At 33.6% G+C, this 24,571-nt stretch overlaps 2 protein-coding genes across 2 annotated transcripts; one reads left to right on the top strand and one right to left on the bottom strand.

Annotated features, from left to right (window-relative positions):
- Positions 1 to 4,238: 4,238 nt before the first annotated feature.
- On the top strand, positions 4,239 to 5,171 carry LOC116485165 (olfactory receptor 4K14). The gene is given in 1 exon segment (XM_032180499.1): positions 4,239 to 5,171. A coding segment is annotated over 1 exon segment (933 nt).
- A 10,351-nt stretch (positions 5,172 to 15,522) lies between these two features.
- Positions 15,523 to 16,464, bottom strand: LOC116484479 (olfactory receptor 4Q2). Its single transcript, XM_032179237.2, has one exon. The coding sequence runs from the start codon at positions 16,462 to 16,464 to the stop codon at positions 15,523 to 15,525; it is 942 nt and encodes a 313-aa protein (XP_032035128.1).
- Between the last annotated feature and the right edge of the window lie 8,107 nt (positions 16,465 to 24,571).

The raw sequence follows: 24,571 nt of genomic DNA, 5'->3' as shown, positions 1-24,571 counted from the left end.
CAGATGATTTATTCCCAAGCCTTTGTTATGGTCATTGGTCACAAATGGCCCATAGTTAAAGGATTCTTAATTGGTGGGTGACAGGGTATATTTATATCTTAATTCCAAGGAAGACTCAAATCTGAAGTTCTCTAACTTTAAAATAATGCTTTTCCTGAATTATTTTTAAGATGCAGAAGAAGATGACTAAATCATCTCTGGGATAAAATATGTGTGTTTTCAATAGCTCCTTTCAAGTATAATAGATGTAAAATACAAATTGGGTGAGCTGCAGTATCAGCACTGAGCATCTTAACTCCAGGTTAGTAAAGAACTTTTGTAATAAATACGAACATGCATGAGAGATAAGTCAAATACAGACTAATTATTATATTATTTTATATATTAAATCATTGGATTACATCATAATAACTTGCAAGTTAAAGTTAAATTTTTTTTCATTATTATTTGGATTTATAGTTTAATTTAAAAATACCATTGGTTTGTATACAAAATCAATGCCATTTTTTTATTACAAACAGTATTTATTTGCTTTTAGATGATTTACACATTATAGAGTTCTCAGAAATTAGAACTTTAATCGAGATTATTTATTACACGTCTTTTAATATCCATTTTAAAAACATTGTTGAGGTATAATTCATATATCATAAAATTCACTCATTTTACATGTACGGCTCAATGGTTTTTAGTGTATTTACAGAGTTGTACAATCATCACCAGTATCTAACTGTAGAACAACTTTGATTCAATAGCAAATTGAGTTCCTTTATGTTTGTTTCCCGAGTTTTCCATTTGATTATTTCAACTTTCTGTTCACTTAATCTTTATTAAAAAAGTATATTAAATACAATTATGTTTTAGATTTACAAGTGAAATTTTTCAGGGGCATAAAAAGGGAAAGAATATCAATAAAAGTATAGCTCTATGCCCTGTGATAATGTGTGCTAGAATTGGGTGTTGGAGGAATCGGACTAAACTTCCTAAGAATTCTTGCTTTGTGATTATGTCCCTTGTGCCCGCTGGGGATTTTGGCTTCAGACTTAAAATTTCAGACTAAAGATGGGTAGCATCTAATTGTCAAAAAAAGTGTTGCAATTAAATGATTTAATGTAATGTTTTTATAAAAATTCAAGGAGAAGCAAAGCAATTTTGAATTTTCGTTATCTTGACAACAGTCTGGTTGAGATGGGTGCTATTTGGGTGGACTAAAGAAGATATGGTAACCATTAATCCCTTTAGATTCTAAAAATCTATTACTATATCAAATTCTCATTATTAGACTATTTCACAACTAGAATAAGTTACTTTATTTCCCTGTAGAAGCCTTACAAGACTCGTCTTTTATGTTACATTCTTCAATTTTATAAAGGAACAACATTAAATGAAGGAGAGTCCTGCATCTTTTTTGTAATTTCTCATGAAGGATTTTATGTGATGCCCCTTATTAAAAGGTTTATACAATATTTTCCTCTCAGTGAGGAGAGTGAGACTCCAGTTTATTGCTCATAAAAAAAACTAATAATGGGACCTATGCATCCTGTTCCATTTCATCTGAAAACTCAGAGCTACATTTTAAAATAACGTGATGAACTTATTAGTCAATCATGTGTAATGGTGAAAACACCCTCAAAAATGATTACATAGGTTTTATGCTCTGGTCCTTGTTGAGAGGTCTTGGAAATACCTTTATCAGTGAAAGTCATCCTAACTGCATTTTCATACTCATTAATCATCCTCCCTTTATTCTCCCACCCTCCCCACTACCGTTCCCATTGTCTAGTAACCATTTTTATACTATCTCCATCAGCTTATTTTGCTCAGCTTCCACATAATAATTTAAAATATTTTTAAAAGAAAGTCATTCTAAATCATCTCAGAGAAAGTTTATAATAATAAATCTATCTATAAATGAATTCGATCATTTAATTTGATTATATCTAATCAAATAGGCTTTTTATCCCAAATGCAATTCATTTAAAAATGATAAGAGCAAAAATAAAAATCTCTGGGGTGAAGAAACTAAATAAAACCTAGGTTAAGTGATTTATTTCTTCTTGTATTGTTTGGTTTTTATATCAAATAAAGTGAGATGAAAAACTGTGTTAGTGTCTTATACAGTCTGAATAAGTGAGTGTGTAAGTGAGTAAATGAATAAGGAAGAAGACAGCCTGACCACTGCCAAGAGAGGTCCTGGAAGGAACTGAGATTTTCAAAATTCCAAAGGAAGTATTATGGAGATAACCAAGTTGGTAAAATAATTAAAAAATAATTTAGTAAATATTTTAAATAGATGATTTTATATTATATAATTTGTACCTTAATAAAGTGGTTGGGAAAAAAAAGAAATATTCCAAGCAGATTTAATATGGAAGAAATCTCAACATTATGGCTCTATAGGAAGCAATTTCTTGAGTTGAAATTTAACTGGAAAACAAGATACAAATGCCCTGACAAGATCTACTTTTTCGCTCATTTAATCAAAAGCATTACAACACATTTTACCATAAATATTTTTATCCATTTTTTGAGAAAAAAATGAATTATAATTATAACAAATTAAAAGTGTGATTATAAAGAAATATATTAATAATATAATACTCTATGTCTCTGTTAGGCTGATTATCAGTCTACACTCTTCTCTCTTCCTCCTTCCACCTTTTCTCTCTAGTTTGCTGATTACGGCCCATATTTCCAGCATATTGAAATAGTCTATAAGTCTGTAAGTAAATCATGTCAGATTTGTGCTATCTGTAAACTTGCAAATTATACATATCCAGGTTGTTGATGAAGGGCAAGGAAGAGGAAAGAGTCCCGCGTTTTGCAATTATAGGCCGTCCACCCTGATAGCATAGATTAACACTTTAGATTAAAATTTTTGTAAACGAGCTATTTTTTAGATCAAATTTTCCTCAAAGATATTATCTGAGAATATGAGAAAAGCCATTCTACAACTCACATATAACACAATAAATAGACTTTTATAAAATTACTAAGCAACATACATAATTTGGGTACATGATTTGGGAGCTCATCTGTATTTATACATCACCCCCCGCCCATAGTCATTATATCCAAAACATGCATTTTAGCTTAAAGTAATTTTTCTCCTTTAATTTTTGTCATTGAGGAACAAAATTTGCTTCTCTTGGATTCAGGAGAAAGACATGTTAATCATATTTATATACATAGATACATCTACCTATCAACATGCCTTTGCTAGGTTTAGTTTTGTGTTTGTGTGTGTAAATGGAGAGAGAGGAAGAGGAAGAGACACTTAATAATGTACATTCAGTTTCCCATGTTTTATGTGTTGACATTATTTTTAAGTGAAGCTTTAATTTCAATATTTAGTGCTTAAGAATAATTAATTATCCATTGGGCAATGATATCGACATAGATGGTGAGAAGATAGAACCCCTGAAAAAATCTTCATATTCTCAATCCTCCTAAGGAATTTTGGTTCACCTACTGCACTTGACTGATCCATGTTTTTATATGGACAAAGGCCATGGAAAGAAGGAAAGAAAAAGTTCCTACAACTCTCACCTACGCAGAAGTCTTCCAGAATGTCTAACTGCCCCTCAGGAATCACTGAAGTTTGAAAAAGGCAAATATACATGCTTGTTAGTATATAACAGTCTATATTTTAGAGTATCTCTTGCAAGTTAAAAATTATACAGAGATAACACTTAGTTGATCACTTTCATGTGCCAGGCAGTTGACAGGCACTTTCACTTACTTCTTTTCTTCCTTCCTCTCCCTCTCTCTTTCTTTCTAATTGACAAATGCAAATTATATATGTTTATAATGTACAACATGATGTTTTCATATATGTAAACATTGTGGAATGGCTAAATTACATACTTATTTTCTGTGATGAGAATGCAAAATCTACTCTTTTAGTGATTTTCAAGTGTATAATATATTGCTATCAGCTATAATCACAATGATGTACAATAGATCACTTGAATTTTTTCCTTCTGTCCAATTGAAACTTTGTTCTTTGATGAACTTATCCCTCACCCTCCTCCTTCCCAGCCTCCGGTAGCCACCATTTTACTTTCTGTTTCTGTAAGTTTGACTTTTTTAGATTCCACATATTAAGTGACATCATTTGATATTTGTCTTTCTGTTCCTGGCTTATTTCACTTAACACAATGTCCTTGAGGTGTTGCTGCAAATGACAGGATTTTTTTCTTTATTTAGATTACAAACAAAGTCTGAAACCTGAGGCAATGGACCCGCAGAACTATTCCTTGGTGTCAGAATTTGTGTTGCATGGACTCTGCACTTCACGACATCTTCAAAATTTTTTCTTTATGTTTTTCTTTGGGATCTATGTGGCCACTATGCTGGGTAACCTTCTCATTTTGGTCACTGTAATTTCTGAAACCTGCCTGCACTCCTCCCCTATGTACTTCCTGCTGGGGAACCTATCTTTCCTGGACATGTGGCTGGCCTTGTTTGCCACTCCCAAGATGATCAGGGATTTCCTTAGTGATCAAAAACTCATCTCCTTTGGAGGATGTATGGCTCAAATCTTCTTCTTGCACTTTACTGGTGGGGCTGAGATGGTGCTCCTGGTTTCCATGGCCTATGACAGATGTGTGGCCGTACGCAAACCCTTGCATTACATGACTTTGATGAGTTGGCAGACTTGCATCAGGCTGGTGCTGGCTTCATGGGTCATTGGATTTGTGCACTCCATCAGTCAAGTGGCTTTCACTGTAAATTTGCCTTACTGTGGCCCCAATGAGGTAGACAGCTTCTTCTGTGACCTCCCTCTGGTGATCAAACTTGCCTGCATGGACACCTATGTCTTGGGTATAATTATGATCTCAGACAGTGGGTTGCTCTCCTTGAGCTGTTTTCTGCACCTCCTAATCTCCTACACTGTGATCCTCCTCACTGTCAGACAGCGTGCTGCCGGTAGCGCATCCAAAGCACTCTCCACTTGCTCTGCACATATCATGATAGTGACGCTGTTCTTTGGCCCTTGCATTTTTATTTATGTGTAGCCTTTCAGTAGGTTCTCTGTGGACAAGCTGCTGTCTGTGTTTTATACCATTTTTACTCCACTCCTGAACCCCATTATCTACACATTGAGAAATGAGGAGATGAAAGCAGCTATGAAGAAACTGCAAAACTGACGGGTGACTTTTCAATGAAATCCAGCCTTCCATAGTGTTACATGTTTCTGTTCATTCAGGGGATATAATTTCTTTAATATAATTCTGCTCAAAGATTTCATTCTGACACTACATTGATATAATTTGTAATGTGTTATATTACAGAGAAACAGTTGATTTCAAGAAAAAATATATCATTTTATTTTATATTACAAATTTGTATATATAATGTATTACATATATACATAATGTATGTATTTATATTACAAATATATATACATGTAAGTATATATGTATATATATTTTTGTATATATATATATACAAAGCTTAAAATATATATACATACATCCATGTATATATGTAATATAAAATAAAATGATATACATGTCATTTATTCAGAGAAACAATATATTATTATGTATTCAGAGAAATGATATATATATCATTTATTCAGAGAAATAGTTAATTTCAACAAAAATATATCATTTTATTTTATATTACAAATATATACATACATATATGTATGTATATTATGTATTTTATATATAATACATGTATTTTATTACAAATATATATACATACATGTATGTATCTGTGTATGTATATATATTTGTAAAATAAGATAAAATGATATATATATCTGTGAAGATGTATATGTGTGTGTACACACACATACACACGTGTGTATATATATCTTCAACTCCACACATATATTTTGGATTGAACTCTGCATTTTCTAAAACCAGATTTATCTTACCAGTTTATTCTGCCCCAAAAGTTAATATGAAAAGGAATTTTTATTTTCTAATCATAGCTCAATACTGCAAATTGCATCATTCAAAACAGGAGACATTTGGCACAGGGAGGCAAGCCTGGGATTAAATAATGCCCAGCAAATATTTGTCCTAATTTTGGAAGCTTGAAAGGAGGAAAAAGACAGCACCATTTCAAGATCCTATTGATTTTAAAAATATACTTTTCCTAGTAAATGTGTATTATAATGAACGCTTTTATTTAAAAAATGAATACATTCCAGTGATTTTCATTACAGAAATTCATTTTAACATTGAAAAATCCATATTTTACAGCTAAATATTTTATAATGTAAACATAAACTATAGTGTTACATTTAGTATGTATTGGATTATTAAATTAACACATTTTCACCCAACGTAGATTTTCAATAAACACTGCATCTCTTTCTGATTTGATTCTGTCTCCTGGGGAGTCATTTATTAGGAAGTGTGTGTTTGAATGCCACAGATTCAGATGTTATGCTGAATTTTTACATGTCCATGGATCTTAAGAAGACAATTATAAACAAGAGTTAAATTTGATTTTTACTAAATTAATGTGCAGGGAACTCAAGCAATTTTCTCCTAGGTTGACTCTGAGATATCAAAGCAAAGGAGAAAATTGGTAATGATTGAGTTAGTTAAGCAATTGAATGGAACTTCCAATAACTTTGGATATTGTATTCAATCCAGGAAGGCATGCTTCTGGGTACTTATGACTTGCCCCATAATTGCAATCCAAACATATGCATAAATATAAAAGAACATAGAAGGAAAACAATTTCTGCCTTAAGATAAAGTCCCCTTGCCTATTATAGTACCCTTTCTTTTATTTTATAGACTTTGAACATAGTCAATTTTTACAATCAATTACACCTATATATGTGAACATTTAACAAAAGCTTAAAGAGAAATCAACATCTGCCTTAGAAGTAATTTTCTTTGTTGTTATTGATGTAATACTGATCACTGACTTGTTGCAGACTTTGGACATAATTTTTTAATCAAAATATAACAAATACTATATATTTATTCATTCAATTATTATATGCTTTTCAAGTACCTACAACATTTCAGATTCCAGGCAATGATCTAGGAGTGAAGATAAAGTATTTAAGAACATACATTACCAGACACTTGGATCTTTTCAATTAGTGAAATAAAGACAAGTATACAGACAATCACAAAATATGAGGCAAAATGAAAACTATGATAGAAATAAACAGGATATCCTCCGAAGGCCCATCAAAGGGAAACCTAATCCAATCCTGATTGTTAGGAAGCCTTTATTCCTTCAACTTTTCTCTGATTTTCTGGGATTCTTTCTTATTAAATTATATATATATATAATTATATATTAAAATATATTTATATATTATATAGTGTGTATATGTTTTATGCACTATAAATATATGATATTTGGTATGTATATATAATGTGTGTATGCGTATATAAATATATATATATATAGTCAGTGTGTGTGTGTTTAGCATAGGAATAGTAATATCATAAATGCCCAAATATATGCCAGATCCCATAAGGTGTTTCTGACTTCTCAGAACTATCCAATGGCTCATGCTCCATTCCTAATCTCTGCTCAACTCTCCACATTGCTCTGTCCAGATCCATAAAGATAAATGTGGATCATTGCACTCTCTAGGCGCAGACATTCCTGGGGTTTAACCAGTAGTCTGGACTGTGTAAACATGGCTATTGATAGGTTAGTGAAATTTGAGAGAAATCACCAGTTTTTGTTTTTCATAAACAATGTGCATTTTCAGAGAACTTGTCACCGTCAGTTCACAGGAAGCCACTGACTTCAAATTAGAGGAACCTTCCTGAATTTTGAGGAAGCATTTACAAAACTCATTTTTTGATTTTGAAATGAGGTAAGTTAAATACATATTACAGTGAATGTTTTAAAATGCAAATAATATGGTTCCATAATTGGCCAGCTGAATTTGAACTTTAGGAACCAATCCCAGAAATCTGCTTTTTACTATAAACTGCCTCAGGTGATTCTCATTCACTGTTATGACTGAGAACCACTGAATAATTGCTGATGTTATCTGCAGGAGTAAATACTATTAAGGAATGGTTGGAAGGGTTTTCTTAACGTATGGGTCTCTATTAGTGGACCAGGATGCATTTTCATAATTAATCATCCTAGAAATACATCATTAGGATATACTAATTTTTAAAAAACGCAACCTCCTAAAATACATTATTGATGGTTATAAGACGAGGTCAATGATAAGTTTCTGTGAAATTGAAGGAATCTTAAATATCCCTCCTTGTCTCTAACTGCAATCGTTAAGATATTTGCTGCTTCCTTTCCTAATTCTCTTTGATATATTCATGCTTTTCTTCAACATGAATATTAAAGCAATGTTAAAATCAAATTATTTTGTCTGAAGACTTATTAATGTAAGTAATTTTAAATGATAAATTTTCACAGGAGAGCTCCAAATGTAAGGGTTTTCTTTTCGTTTTTTTTTTTTTTTTTTTTTTGAGACAGAGTCTCGCACTGTCGCCCAAGCTGGAGTGCAGTGGCACGATCTCGGCTCTCTGGAAGCTCCACCTTCCGGGTTCACGCCACTCTCCTGCCTCAGCCTCCTGAGTAGCTGGGACTACAGGCGCCCGCCACCATGCCTGGCTAATTTTTTTGTATTTTTAGTAGAGACGGGGTTTCACTGTGTTAGCCAGGATGGTCTCGATCTCCTGACCTCGTGATCCGCCCGCCTCGGCCTCCCAAAGTGCTGGGATTACAGGCGTGAGCCACCACGCCCGGCCTAAGGGTTTTCATATGAAGTAAAATGTCTTTCCTATAAACTGGCAAACTATTTTTTCACTTTTATCTCTTCCTATTTGAACTCACATGCAGTTTGAAGAGGATGAGGTCAGAGAGACTTTTAAAGAAAATGTATCCCCAAACATTGGCTTTTGTGGCTCCCTCCATCGTGAGTGACCTGTGGATCATGCACAGGGTGGTGACTAACTTCTGCAACTCTAAGATTTCATTTAAGCAACCTTTTCTTCCCAGTTTCCAATATCTAGAATCTGATGTTCTATCTAGGAATGGTATGCCTACATTATATTTTGCAACATTCTGTGGCTCTGTGTTTTGAAATAAAAAGCTTTTAAAAGTCAATTGTATTTCTATACACTGGAAATGCAAAAATGAAATGTAACCAAAGGAAAAGCACTAAAACAATGGTACATGGAACAATATCAAAAAAGAATAATAATATCAGCACTTAGTGGTATAAATTTTCCTCTCAGTAATCCTTTTGCTTTGTCCTCTGAATTTTGGTATATTATATTTTCATTTTAATTCAGTTCAATGTATTTTTCATTTCATTTGAATTTTGTTTGTATGACCATGTCTTATTTATAAGTGATTTGGATTGTTTCCATGTGTTTGGAGATTTTCTTATCTTTCTATTCTTGCTTTATAGTCTGAATGAATCACAGCTAGAAAACATCTTCCATATAATTTGAATTATTTTACATTTTTTTAGTTTGTTTTCAAAGCTGTATACTTTTATTTTGATGGCTTCTGGCAAATGTCATACAATTTTAATTTTTTTTTACTTTTAAGTTCGGGGTACATGTGCAGGTTTGTTACATAGGTAAACTTGTGTCAAGGGGGTTTGTGGTATAGATTATTTCATCACACAGGTATTAATCCTAGTACCCATTAGTTATTTTTCCTCAGCCCCTCACTCTTCCTACCCTTCATCCTCCCATAGGCCCCAATGTCTGTTGTTCCTCTTTATGTGTCCACTTGTTCTCATCATTTAGTTTCCACTTAGAGAACATGTGGTATTTGGTTTTCTGTAACTGTATTTGCCAAGGATAATGGCCTCCAGCTCCATCCATGTCCCTGCAAAGGACATGATCTCTTACTTTTTTATGGCTACATAGTATTCCATGGTGTATATGTACCACGTTTCTTTATCTAGTCTATCATTAATGGATGTTTAGGTTGTTGTGTTATGTTTCTGGAGATAACCTATCTTGATAAAGGTTCTGTGGGTGTTTGAAAAGGATGTGCATTCTCATGTCATTGATGGAGTGTCCTACAAATGTCAATTAGGTCATGTTGGTTGTTAGTGTTGTTGAATTCTTCTATATACTTAATGAACTATTTCTGTTAATTGTGTAAAGAGGCATGTTGAAGTATCTAATTATAATTGTACACTTGTCTATTTGTTCTTTCAGTCTTATCGGTTTTCATTTCACATAATTTGTAACTCACTTGTTTGGTACATACATATTTAGAATTGCTATAGCTTGTCCCTTTTATCATTGTGTTATATCTTACTCTGTCCCTGGTAATTTTCTTTGCTCTGAATATACCTGATATTAGCAAAGTTACTCTAGCATCTTTTTGATTAATGTCTGCATGGTGCATCTTATTTCATCTTTTTATTTTCACACACTTGTGTCATTATATTTGAATTGAGTTTCTTATAGATAGCATGTAAAAGGTCAATTTTTTTCTACTTTGCCAATCTCTGTCTTGAAATTGGTGAATTTAAACCATTTATATCTAAAGTAATATTGATATGTTAGGATTAAGTCACCTATTTTATTTTTGATTTTGGTTTCTTCCCTCCTTTTTAATTTGTTCTATTTTCCCTACTACCCTGTGGGTGACTGTGATTTTTTTTAGAATTTTATTTTGATCTATCTATAGAGTTTTTGGTGTATCTCTTTCTACAGGTTTCTTAGTGGTCATTCTAGGTATTACATTATGTAATGAGACTTTTTATTTTGTATTTTCTTCAAACATGCTTGTAATTTCTCATTGAAGAATTTTATGATAATTTTAGTGTCTGTTTTATCTTAGAATTGGCATCTATTCACTATTTTTTCATTCTAGCTGAGATTTTTCTGGTTTGTATGGTGAGAGTTTCTGTTTTTGTTTTTTAAATTAATCCTAGATATTTCAATGTAATGAGACTCTGGATACTATTTAAATTTTTGTTTTAGTGGGCTTCATCTGGCACTGTGCCATCTGAAAAATGGAAGTAGAAATTAGATTCCCTTCTTGGCCTCTGTTGATTCTATAGAGAAGGCCCAGCGGGGTGCTTCATTACTGCTGGGCAGAGGTGAGGGTCCCATCTCCTTACTAGGTCTCTGCTGGCTGGGAGGGAAAAGGTCATCTTCTTATTACTCCCTATATGACCTCCACTGATGCTGTGGTGAGAGGGTACTCTTTACTGCTGGAAGGTTCTGACAAACTGGCTTCCAACTCAACCTTCTTTGATATCACCTCGGCAGTGAGGAGAAATTTACCTCACTCGATGGAGTAGAATTACCGGCTCTTCACGTGGTCTCTAATGACACAAACGGGAAGAGGGTTATTACTACCGGAAAGGTTAGAAATCTGGACTCCTTACTTTATTTTGTGGGAAGATAGGCCATCATTTATTTGTGGCCTTTTGTGGATGGAGAGCAGTTATTGTCTCGAAGTTTTCTATCTTTCCAGGCTTCTCCTTTTCTTGTCCTCTGGTTAAAGATAGTGGGCTTTTTTTTTTTTTTGGCTGGGGGGCGTGGGGGGCTATTTATGTCTGCATCACTTGGTGTTTCTGGGCTGCTGGTTTTTCCAACACCCAATTGGACTTATATGAGGCAAGTTAAAAGAAATAAAAAATGCAAAAAGGGAAATTATCATGCCATGTATTGGGTCTTGAAGTTTCTACCTAATTTGCTGCTTCTATCTTTCTGTTTCTTCTTCTGTTTTTAATGTTTGCATTATATAATATCCGGAGTTTTTAGTTGTGCATAGTAGCATGAATAGGGGAAAGTATATCTATTCCATTTTACCCCAGAACTAGGAGTCTACAATTTATTTTCATACTATTGACTTTGTCATATTCAGTGATTATGCTAACTTCATTTATTATTTGACTTTCTGTACATTCTCTTGAATTATTTATATACACATACTGTGACATTTGTTAATAATGAATATTTGATTCCTTCCTCTCCATTTCTTATACCGTTCTATTTTTTTCTTGCCTCATTACACTGCTTAAGCGTCCAGAATAATGTTGAATTATGGTGGCAATATCGAGTATTATTTGTTTCTTAGTTTCAAGGTGAAAGTCTTTAATATTTCAACAGTGAGCATAATGTTTATTTTAGAATGATTTTGTGGATACTCTTTATCAGATTAAGGATTCCCTAGCATAAGGTTACTTGCAATTAGTAGTTTACGAATTTGATATCTTTTTTAATAAATTGGTATTAAATTTTGCAATAATTTACTACATCTATCAATTTGTAAACATAATTACATGGATTGATTTTTGAATTTTCAACTAGTCTTACAAATCTGGAGTAAGACAAGTGGTTCATATTGTATTATCTTTTTATGTATCAATAGATACAATCTGCTAATTATTTAAATGATCATTACATTTATGTTCATAGGTGAGATTAATTTATAATTAATTTATTATTATGACATCATGGTCAGATTTCGAAATTTAAGACATGCTGGTGACAAAAAGAAATAAAAAGTATTCTGTATTTATTTACTCACAGGAAGAGTTTGTACACATTGGTGCTATGTTTTTCTTGTATGTTTAAAGAATTCGCTAATGTGAGTTTTCTTTGTGGGAAGGAATTTAAGAATAGATTTAATATATTTTTAATAAATTCCAGCCTATTATAGATTTTCCAAGTCTTCTGCAGAGTGCCTTGAATAATCATATTTTAAAGAAGTTTTTCCATGTTTTTCAAATTATTAAATTTATTGGTATAATTCATTTGGTCAATGCACTATGAGAAGATTCAAGAGCCAGGGTGAGATTCACCATGTGGCTGTTTTCCTACCCAAGCAGTAATGAAATTACATGTTGAGGTAAATCCTTCATCACCATGAATCTGTTGGTGACTACAACAAGCAGAGATCAATGACTGACATGCATCCCATATTATTATTGTTGCATGAATATAAAATAAATATTTGTTCTGTTAAGTGAATAATATTTTAGGGATTGTTATTTCATTATAAGCTGACCCACACTGTCAAAATTAGTAATTTTTTTTTAAAAATCTGAGCTTCATATTTTATTTGAACAGGAACATTGTATATTGGATTTTAGATGTAAATGTATCAATCATTAGACGTGTTGCTATAAATTTTTAAAATTTGTTTAGTTCAACCATTGTGGAAGATAGTGTGGTGATTCCTCAAAGACCTAGAACCAGAAATACCATTTGACCCAGCAATCCCATTACTGGGTATATACCCCAAAAAATACAAATCATTCTATTATGAAGATACATGCACACATATGTTCATTGCAGCACTATTCACTATAGCAAAGACATGGAATCAACCCAAATGCCAATCAATGATAGACTGGACAAAGAAAACGTGTTGTATATACACTATGGAATACTATGCAGCCATAAAAAGGAACAAGATCATGTCCTTTGCAGGGCCATGGATGGAGCCAGAAACCATTATCCTCAGCTAACTAAGTCAAGAACAGAAAACCAAACACCACATGTTCCCACTTATAACTGGGAGCTGAACAGTACAAACACATGGACACAGGGAGGAGAAAACCACACACTGGGTCCTGTTGGGGGATGAGGGGAAAGGGGAAGGAGTGCCTTAGGACAAATACCTAATGCCTGCGGGGCTTAAAACCTAGATGACGGGTTGACAGGTGCAACAAAACACCATGACACATGTATACCTGTGTAACAAACCTGCACGTTCTGCACATATATCCAATAACTTATAAAATAAAATACAAGTTTGATGAATTCTTGCATCTTTAACATCTCTGAAAGTGTTTCTATGTCTCAATGAAAATTTTACAAGTTATTTTTACCAAGTATGAAATAAGAAAATCTCTCTAAAATATTTCTTTTGTTGTCAATGCCACTTTGATGAGAAAAGATATAGAAGCCTCCTGCATTTATTTAACACATTTTTGTCCCATTTTATTTATTTTATTTTAGGTATTTAAGTTAGTTTGGGAGTATAAAGATAATAAAGATAAAACTCAGTCATTAATAAATTTACCAAACCTCTGTGGCTTCTGTCTTTGTCACACAGATTTGTTGCTATGATTGCTTTAAAATCCAAAGACTAAAAAAGTTGTAAGAATGAAAATACTTCATGGTTCATTTGTATTTTATATTTTACATTTTATTGTTGTTCAGTTTGTTGTAAACTTGAATGTCGATTTAATTTTTTATCTTTAATTATAAAGATTTGGTAAACAGTAAACAGGCCTATGAATTTGTCTTAATACAACTTAAGTATACAACTAATGTCGAGGGGTTTTTTGATGATGATGATGACAGTAATATAAAATAAACTTTCCAATAATTGACAAATGTGAAAATGTCATGAACTCATTTATATACACTTTCAAGTATCCTGCATAAACTGGCAGATCAAACTGTTGTTGCAATATGGTAAGTCAGCCAGTGTAGAACTTAACTTTCTATACCCTATATCATTGAAAAAATCATCTTTAATGAATAAATTATTTTTGAACTGTGTTATGAGGCAGGTACCATAGTAGACACATTCATGTCTGTTTTCATTTTTCATTTTCACATCAGCACTGAGAGGTACACATCATTTTATGCATGCTACGTATGAGGAAATTCAGGCTTCAAGGCATAAAAAAATTTTCGGGTTTACATGAATTGTAATTCAAAGAGGGATATTTGAACCCACAATATTAGGCAACTGCTTTCTCTACTACATGTGATAAGGTGATGAAACTAATATATTCCATTAGCTTGTTGTTATGTAGTCATAAATTGAATCCACTCTAATACATCTAACTGATATTCTCTTAAATATGTACAGAAAGAAATACCTATAAATTGACTGCAGATATCTACAGATGCTCCTCAACTTATGATGTGCTTATGTCTGAATAAACCCACCGTAAGTTGAAAATACTGTAAGTCAAGAATGTATTTAATAAACCTAGCCTACTGAACATGATAGCTTAGCCTAGCCTCCCTCAAACATGCCCAGAACATTGACACTGGTCTACAGTTAGACAAAATCATCTAGCATGAAGCATATTTTATAATAATAAAGTGTTTAATGTAATTTATGGAATGCTGTGCTGAAAGTGAAAAACAAAATGGTTATATGAATAATCAGTGTGATTTGTACACCATCTTAAAGACAAAAATTATAAGGTGAATCATCATAACTCAGGGACCATCTGTAATTGTAATAAGTTAAAATTGAAGAAAAAAAAATAAAGCAAGGTAGGGAAGGCAGTGAAGGCTTAGAAAAAGCGGTTTGTACCAGTGCTACATGACAAACTAAATGGAAACAGTGGATGGAATAAAATTTGATGAGATGAATAGATAAGAGGAAAAAGACAATCTGATAGAAAAATCAGATTTGAATAAATAAAAAAGTAAACAGATTAGTTATAGTGTACAGTTGAATGATAAAGTCAGTAATAGAGCTATTTTGACCTAATGAAATAAATTTAAAAACTAGACAACCACCTTCTAACTTATTATTCAAAAAGTTATTATTTTAACCTCAGATTTTCTACTTTCAAAAATTCACATCAATGCCTCATGTCTCCTGCTTTTTCCAAGTAAGTCCATTTCTGACCCAGAGCTTCTGCATGGCTGACTTTACCTCTTTGTTCCGAAGTGTGTAGATGAGGGGATTTAGCATTGGGGTAATAACATTGTAGAGTACAGACACCATCTTGTCCACAGAAAATGTAGAGAAAGGACGAGCATAGATGAAAATACAGGATCCAAAAAAGAGTGTTACCACCATGAGGTAAGAGGCACACGTGGAGAGTGCCTTTCGCCTTCCTTCCTTGGAGCGAATCTTGACTAGGCTAGTGGTGTAGGAGGAAATCAGCACCACAAAGGAGATGGTGGAGAACAACCCACTGTTAGATACCATGAGCAATTCAATGACAAAAGTGTCAGCACAAGCAAGTTTGATGACAAGGGGAACATCACAAAAGAAGTTGTCCACCTGATTTGGCCCACAAAAGGGTAGACGGGTAGTGAGAATGGTCTGGACAGTGGAGTGCACAAATCCTCCCATCCAGGAGGCAGCAACCAACACACAGCATAACCCCCGACTCATGACAGTGGTGTAGTGCAGGCGGCGACAGATTGCAACATAGCGATCGTAGGCCATCACTGTGAGCAGGAACATCTCAGCTGCCCCTACAAAATGCAGGAAGAAGAGTTGCACAATGCATTGGTCATAGGAAATGAGTTTTTCATGATTAAGGAAGTCAGCCAGAAGCTTAGGGGTCATTACTGTTGAATAGCATAGGTCCAGAAATGAGAGGTTGCCAAGAAAGAAATACATGGGTGATGAATTCAGGTATTTATCACATGCCACTGTGAGCATGATGAGGACATTGCCAACCCAAGTGGACACATAGAAGAAAAGAAATAGTACAAATAGCCCTGTTTCAATAGATGATGTCTGTGAGAAGCCTGACAAGAAAAATTCTCTCACCACCTCTGTTTGGTTTTTAGCCATTTGACCTGGCTCTACCTAGATCAAAGAGATTAAACAATAGGGCATTAGTGACATTTAAAATGAATGAGGTAATTCACATCAAATACAAGACTCTGCTCATTTCAAAAGAGATTTTTCATCCTTTAACATACATCCTGATTAATTAGAAAGAAGAAGAAATTATTTTCTCCTTACCTAATATAAATGTATATTATTTCACCAGCTGCAACCTCGAGACACTGATGACATGGCCAAGGTTGATTAGAACATGAAGTTACCTGGCTCCAAGCCACTCACTTCCACATGATGCATTTCTCTCTTCCATTATTCAACACATTACTTCTCTCTCCTTTTCCACATTCAGTCTCAAGAAATGTTATATTTTTCTGAAATATTATTTTTTAACAAAAATATTTGGGGAAAAAATAAAATCCAAGGTAGAATTTCAGATTCCAGTAAATGGACATTAGATCTGTAGAGCTTTTATTTGAGAAAAGGGAATCCCTGTACCCTTTGCCATCAAGGAAAATATTGTAGGACTCTAACCTGTGCAAATAGCTACAGGAAAGATCATATTCCACTTGGGATTATTGATAGTTCAATGACCTCTTAGTATATTTTCTTTGATATGCCTCTGCAGCTTACCATATTCTATAATACACTTATTTCCAGTTTATTATTGTAAATGATATATTTCTTATCTTAAATCATACCTGTGGGCATATAGGTACACATTATGCTTATAATGATCTAAATATAATTATTAAATGGTTATTCATGCATTGAAATGACTCTCCTTTGACTAGTCTATCAAATCAAATAAAAATCAACTATTTCTCTGAGATAAAAATAGCAATTTGTATGTTGTGTATATTTTATCCATTCACATGAGCAATAGCTGGAACATGCTACTGTATGAGTTGAAACGGGTGATGGTCCACAGAGAACTGCGGGGAGGGGTGTTTTTGGTGTTTTGTGATAGCTGTTTTTCACTCAGATTCTATAGCTTAGTTGTGCCATACACAGAGCAACATTTTGAAGACTTAAGACATAATAATTAGATAGCAATTTAAAGTTTAAATATTGACTTTTCTTCACCTTATTTTGGTTTATGCCACTGTTAAATCTATAAATGGTATACTTTCATTTAGGCAAATCAACGAGGATAAAAATATTAAAAATAAAATTAATTTTAAACTAAATAAAGGTTAGCTTAAAAATAATAAAATTTACATATTCCTTATTTAAGGCAATTATGTAAATATAAAGATTACATCAATTACATGCTAACAGTTAAAAATATCAAGACACTATGAGGTAAAACTTCCAAATTTAAATATTATTTTGTTAAACTGATGTTTAAAAAATATTTATTAACTTTAGAAAATGGTCACATAATAAAAGAAAAAACAGGACACAAAACTATACTTAAAATATGATACAATCTATGTACACAGAAAAGTTAAATTATATAAGACACTAGACTACATGTAAAGGCAATAAAATATTTATAAAAATTCACCTTAACAATTGAGACTTTCTTCTTACCTACTGAGAGTTCCTATGCATATCTGTAGGGTTTATGACATTTTATTCTTGTATACAAAAATCCAAAAAATGGATTTTTTCTCTTTCTGCAACTTATTACTTAACCTTTTACTTAATTTTCAGGTAATAATTTCTCTTAATTATAATCCATTTAACTTGTTTTGAGAGTAAAAGTTGTCTAGATATAACATCAAATAATCTCAGTTGCAGAATCATGAAAAACATGAAGAAAATAATTATCTTCCCAATTCCCAGAAGCAAAGATTGTTAATTTTGCTAACCATATACTCTTAAAACCTTTTAAAAATGCAGTTTGATTTACACAATATAACATTGCATAGACAATATTATATTGAAAAAGCACAATTAGCATTGAATACTAATTCTGCAGGTGGGTCCTTATGACAGGAGCATGAAGAAAGGCTGTCAGTATAATAGATTTTAAGTCAAATTACATACCTTCTTGTCTGTAAATTCTTAGGTCCTGCAGTGATGGAATCCTGGCGCATTAACAGTATACAACCATGGTAGATATTGTTGACCAAGAAAATTAATGAATTAAGATGAAAACCCCTGGTTACACCGGCCACCATTAGGAAATTTTGATTTCAAGATTCAGCTACTCACAGTCAAATCACAAAGGAAATCATTAAAAATTTTTAATCAACCCTTTGTCAGAAATTATGAAACATAAAAATATATGTGTTGAGTGATAGTGGGATGTGAGGGTAGAAAGCAATTAATAGAAGGGGAAAAGAAGATACGAGAGTTGTAATAATGTCAGCTGGATTTTATAGAGAGGTAAGGGTCCCCCTGGCCCACACGGCTGAGGTTAGTGGAAAGGATGATGAGACATTAAGGAAACTTTGGCTTCAGGGGCCTTGCATTTCTTCTACCAGTACACCTGTGCTTGTACTGCTTTATCTGGAGTACCTGTTCTCATCAGAATTATTGACTTTAGATTTAATTTAATTTTGTTTAATATTACAAAAATGTCTTAAGTAAATATAAAAGTTTCCACTTTCTTCTACTTCTGCCTCTATACCACTGAGAGGGGAAGAGAGAGAGGGAAGAGAAAGAGCGAGAAAGGCTTTCCTCTATACAGTAATATATTCTGGATGTGATTTCATGTGCTATATTCAGCTCTAATTATTATTATTAATTTTTTTTAGATGGAGTCTTTCTCTGTCCCCCAGGCTGGAGTGCAGTGGCGCCATCTTGGCTCACTGCAACCTCCACCTCCCGGGTTCAAGCAATTCTCCTGCCTCAGCCTCCTGAGTAGCTGGGACTACAGGCCCATGCCACCACTCCCGGCTATAGTTCTAATTAGTTTTTAACTGATATATGATAATAAAACCATCAAATATGGTATGTTATAAAATATTCTATCAATGGACATGTAGATCATCTACTATTTTATCATTATAATAAAAAATTCTACAGTAAACAATTTGTTCATATTTCTTCAGACTGCTATTCAGTATATGTAAGAGACAGAGGCTGAAAGTAAAATTTCTGAGACAAACGTGGACACCTATTTCTACCCCAAAAAACTGTAGTAATGTATACTTCCATGAGCCATGTATGTGATGCTATTTGCATATTCTTTCCTACAGTAGATAACATCATTCTTCAATTTTAATTATAATTTTTCAAATATGAAGTGTAATAGTGATAGTACATTTTAGTTTGCATTTGCCTCAGCAGCACTGTGAATGAACGTCTTTTCAGATTTTTATTAGTCACACGTCTTTTAATTCTAAAAATTGCATGTTCATTTGTCACTTTAATTTCTGAATGTTTATCATATTTTCTTTATTAATGTATGAAAATTCTCTAGATTTCAAGAATATTAAACAATGCAAATGTTTGAAACATTTACTGCAAACCTAAATTTACAGCTGATTGAATTTTTGCTTATGTAAACTTCCAACCAGATGGAGACAGAACTTTAACAATGCCTCAGATGACTTCCTCACTCCTCCCAACAAAAGCCTAAAGCTAACCTCTTTTATAACCTCTATTGCCTTTGATTAATTTTGCCTGTGTTTGAACTTTGTATAAATGGGATTATAAAATATATACCCTTTCTATGTGTGTTGATTTCTTTGGTTTGACATTATGACTGAAATTTATTCCAGTTATTGTGTGTATCGTTGTACATTTTTATTATTAATAATCTTTATTATTTCTTCCATTATTTAAGCACACTACAATTTGTTTATACATTGTACTGTAGCTGGACATTTGGGTAGTTTCTCATTTTTGGCTAATACGAAAAAAGCTTTTATGAACATTCCTGTACATATTTTGATGGACATTACATTCATTTCTGATGGATGTACACTAGGAGTGTAACTTTTCAATCCTAAAGTAGATGTATATCTAATTTGATAAGAAACTGTAAAACATTCTTCAGATACAGTTGTATCAATTTACAATACCACCACTGTTGTAACAGAGTTTACATTGCTCCATATTCTCCTCAACATCTACCTTTAAAAAGAAAAATAATTTAGTCACTATGCTGGGTACTAATTGTGGTTAATTTGCATATCCTTGATAAGTAATGATGCTGAACATCTCATATGTTTATTTTCTATTTGAAAATATTTTTCATGAAATGTCCATTCAATTTGTTTGCTCAATTGTTGAGTCATTTGCATTTTCTTACTGACCTGTAGGAATCCGTTATATATGATATAAACAACTCCTTTGTTGATATATGTATTACAATTATCAATATTATCTGTGGCTTACCTTTTCACTTTCTTAGTGATATCATTTAGTAAACAGAAGTTCTTAATGCAGTCCATTTGTAACTAAAAATCAAGTACCACACTAGGCTTCACGAAAATTAAGAACTTCTGTTTACTAAATGATATCACTAAGAAAGTTCAGCATCATTACTTATCAAGGATCTGCAAATTAACCACAATTAATACAATTGTATTTCTATACCCAGATATTTGATAAAGCATTATTTAGTCTCAATCATTGTAGTAGTTATTCTCAATGCTTCAGTAGGCACTGAACCTGTCCTCCTTCTGCTGGAATGGAAATCCAGGTGGTTTGTTACTTGATTAGAATGATTGGGCTGCCCAAGGTGTGTCTGTAAAGGAGTTTATGTAGGAGATTGCTGTGAGAGTCAGGAAACTGAGTAGGGAATATTCTCCCTCAATGTGAACAGGTACCTTCCGAGAAGCTGAGGGTGCAGGTGGAGGAATTCTCAGTTTTCATAATCAGTGAGCCAATTTCCCCTAATAAATCTCCTCTCTCTCTCTCCCTTTCTCTCTCTCTCTCTGTCATCTTTCTCATCTCACTCTCTCTTTCTCTCTATATATATATAAAGAGATATATAATATATATTCTTAATTTTCTTTTTTGACTGTTCATTGTTAGTGTATAGAAATACAATTGTTATGTGATAACTTTTGTATCCTGTTAATTTGTATTGAGGTAGTTTCCTTCTATTCCTAGTGTTAAGTGCTTTTATCACGAAAAGATGTCAAATTTTTTCAGATGATTTTCTGTATCAATTGTTTTCCCCCTTCATCTGCTAATGCAAAGTGATATATTACATTGATTTTTCGTGTTAAAACATCTTTGTATAGTAGGAATAATCACCACTTGGTCATAGTATATAATCTCTTTCATGTGCTATTGAATTCAGTTTGCTAGTATTTTGTTGAGGATTTTGCAACAATGTTAAGAAGTGACATTGGCCTATCATTTTCTTTTCCTGTAGTTTTTTTGTCCGGCTTTGGTATCAAGGTGATACTGCTCTCATAGAATAAACTAGGAAATATTCCCTCCTCTTAAATTTTTTGAAAAAATTTTGAAGAGAATGGGTGCAAAATAATTCTTCCTTAAATGTTAATGGGGGGCAGGCCTGCCCTAAAAGAGCTCCTGAAGGAAGCACTAAACATGGAAAGGAAAAACCGGTATCAGCCACTGCAAAAACATGCTAAAATGTAAAGACCATCAAGGCTAGGAAGAAACTGCATCAACTAGAGAGCAAAATAACCAGCTAACATCATAATGACAGGATCAAATTCACACATAACAATATTAACTTCAAATGTAAATGGGCCAAATGCTCTCACTAAAAGACACAGACTGGCAAATTGGATAAAGAGTCAAGACCCATCAGTGTGCTGTATTCAGGAAACCCATCTTACCTGCAGAGACACACATAGGCTCAAAATAGAAGGATGGAAGAAGATCTACCAAGCAAAGGGAAAACAAAAAAAGGCAGGGGTTGCAATCCTAGTCTCTGATAAAGCAGACTTTAAACCAACAAAGATCAAAAGAGACAAAGAAGGCCATTACATAATGGTAAAGGGATCAATTCACCAAGAAGAGCTAACTATCTTAAATATATATGCACTCAATACAGGAGCACCCAGATTCATAAAGCAAGTCCTTAGCGACCTACAAAGAGACTTAGACTCCCACACAATAAAAATGGGAGACTTTAACACCCCCCTGTCAACATTAGACAGATCAATGAGACAGAAAGTTAACAAGGATACTCAGGAGTTGAACGCAGCTCTGCACCAAGTGGACCTAGTAGACATCTACAGAACTCTCCACCCCAAATCAACAGAATATACATTTTTTTCAGCACCACACCACACCTTTTACAAAATTGACCACATAGTTGGAAGTAAAGCACACCTCAGCAAATGTAAAAGAACAGAAATTATAACAAACTGTCTCTCAGACCACAGTGCAATCAAACTAAAACTCAGGATTACGAAACTCACTCAAAACTGCTCAACTACGTGGAAACTGAACAACCTGCTCCTGAGTGACTACTGGGTACATAACAAAATGAAGGCAGAAATAAAGATGTTCTTTGAAACCAATGAGAACAAAGACACAACATACCAGAATCTCTGGGACACATTCAAAGCAGTGTGTAGAGGGAAATTTATAGCACTAAATGCCCACAAGAGAAAGCAGGAAAGATCTAAAATTGACACACAAACATCACAATTAAAAGAACTAGAAAAGCAAGAGCAAACACATTCAAAAGCTAGCAGAAGGCAAGAAATAACTAAGATCAGAGCAGAACTGAAGGAAATAGAGACACAAAAAACTCTTCAAAAAATTAATGAATCCAGGAGCTGGTTTTTTGAAATGATCAACAAAATTGATAGAGCGCTAGCAAGACTAATAAAGAAGAAAAGAGAGAAGAATCAAATAGATGCAATAAAAAATGAAAAAGGGGATATCACCACCGATCCCACAGAAATACAAACTGCCATCAGAGAATACTACAAACACCTCTACACAAATAAACTAGAAAATCTAGAAGAAATGGATGAATTCCTCGACACATACACCCTCTCAAGACTAAACCAGGAAGAAGTTGAATCTGTGAATAGACCAATAACAGGCTCTGAAATTGTGGTAATAATCAATAGCTTACCAACCAAAAAAAGTCCAGGACCAGACAGATTCACAGCCGAATTCTACCAGAGGTACAAAGAGGAGCTGGTACCATTCCTTCTGAAACTATTCCAATCAATAGAAAAAGAGGGAATCCTCCCTAACACATTTTATGAGGCCAGCATCATCTTGATACCAAAGCCTGGCAGAGACACAACCAAAAAAGACAATTTTAGACCAATATCCCTGATGAACATCCATGCAAAAATCCTCAATAAAATACTGGCAAACCAAATCCAGCAGCACATCAAAAAGCTTATACACCATGATCAAGTGGGCTTCATCCCTGGGATGCAAGGCTGGTTCAACATACGCAAATCAATAAATGTAATCCAGCATATAAACAGAACCAAAGACAAAAACCACATGATTATCTCAATAGATGCAGAAAAGACCTTTGACAAAATTCAACAACCTTCATGCTAAAAACTCTCAATAAATTAGGTATTGATGGGACGTATCTCAAAATAATCAGAGCTATCTATGACAAACCCACAGCCAATATCATACTGAATGGACAAAAACTGGAAGCATTCCCTTTGAAAACTGGCACAAGACAGGGATGCCCTCTCTCACCACTCCTATTCAACATAGTGTTGGAAGTTCTGGCCAGGGCAATCAGGCAGGAGAAGGAAATAAAGGGCATTCCATTAGGAAAAGAGGAAGTCAAATTGTCCCTGTTTGCAGATGACATGATTGTATATCTAGAAAACCCCATTGTCTCAGCCCAAAATCTCCTTAAGCTGATAAGCAACTTCAGCAAAGCCTCAGGATATGAAATCAATGTACAAAAATCACAAGCATTCTTATACACCAATCACAGACAAACAGAGAGCCAAATCATGAGTGAACTCCCATTCACAATTGCTTCAAAGAGAATAAAATACCTAGGAATCCAACTTACAGGGGATGTGAAGGACCTCTTCAAGGAGAACTACAAACCACTGCTCAATGAAATCAAAGAGAATACAAACAAATGGAAGAACATTCCATGCTCATGGGTTGGAAGAATCAATATCGTGAAAATGGCCATACTGCCCAAGGTAATTTATAGATTCAATGCCATCCCCATCAAGCTACCAATGACTGTCTTCACAGAATTGGAAAAAACTACTTTAAAGTT

This window comes from Hylobates moloch, unplaced genomic scaffold (assembly GCF_009828535.3).
Source record: "Hylobates moloch isolate HMO894 unplaced genomic scaffold, HMol_V3 SCAFFOLD_16, whole genome shotgun sequence".
In the NCBI taxonomy this organism is placed as follows: Eukaryota; Metazoa; Chordata; class Mammalia; order Primates; family Hylobatidae; genus Hylobates; species Hylobates moloch.
Note: the sequence above shows the minus strand (reverse complement) of the source record. Positions and strands in the feature narration are given on the sequence as shown.

Bases quoted from the DNA above. Each gene is read 5' to 3' on its own strand.
- LOC116484479 (XM_032179237.2), bottom strand. From the start codon at position 16,464: ATGGCTAAAAACCAAACAGAGGTGGTGAGAGAATTTTTCTTGTCAGGC.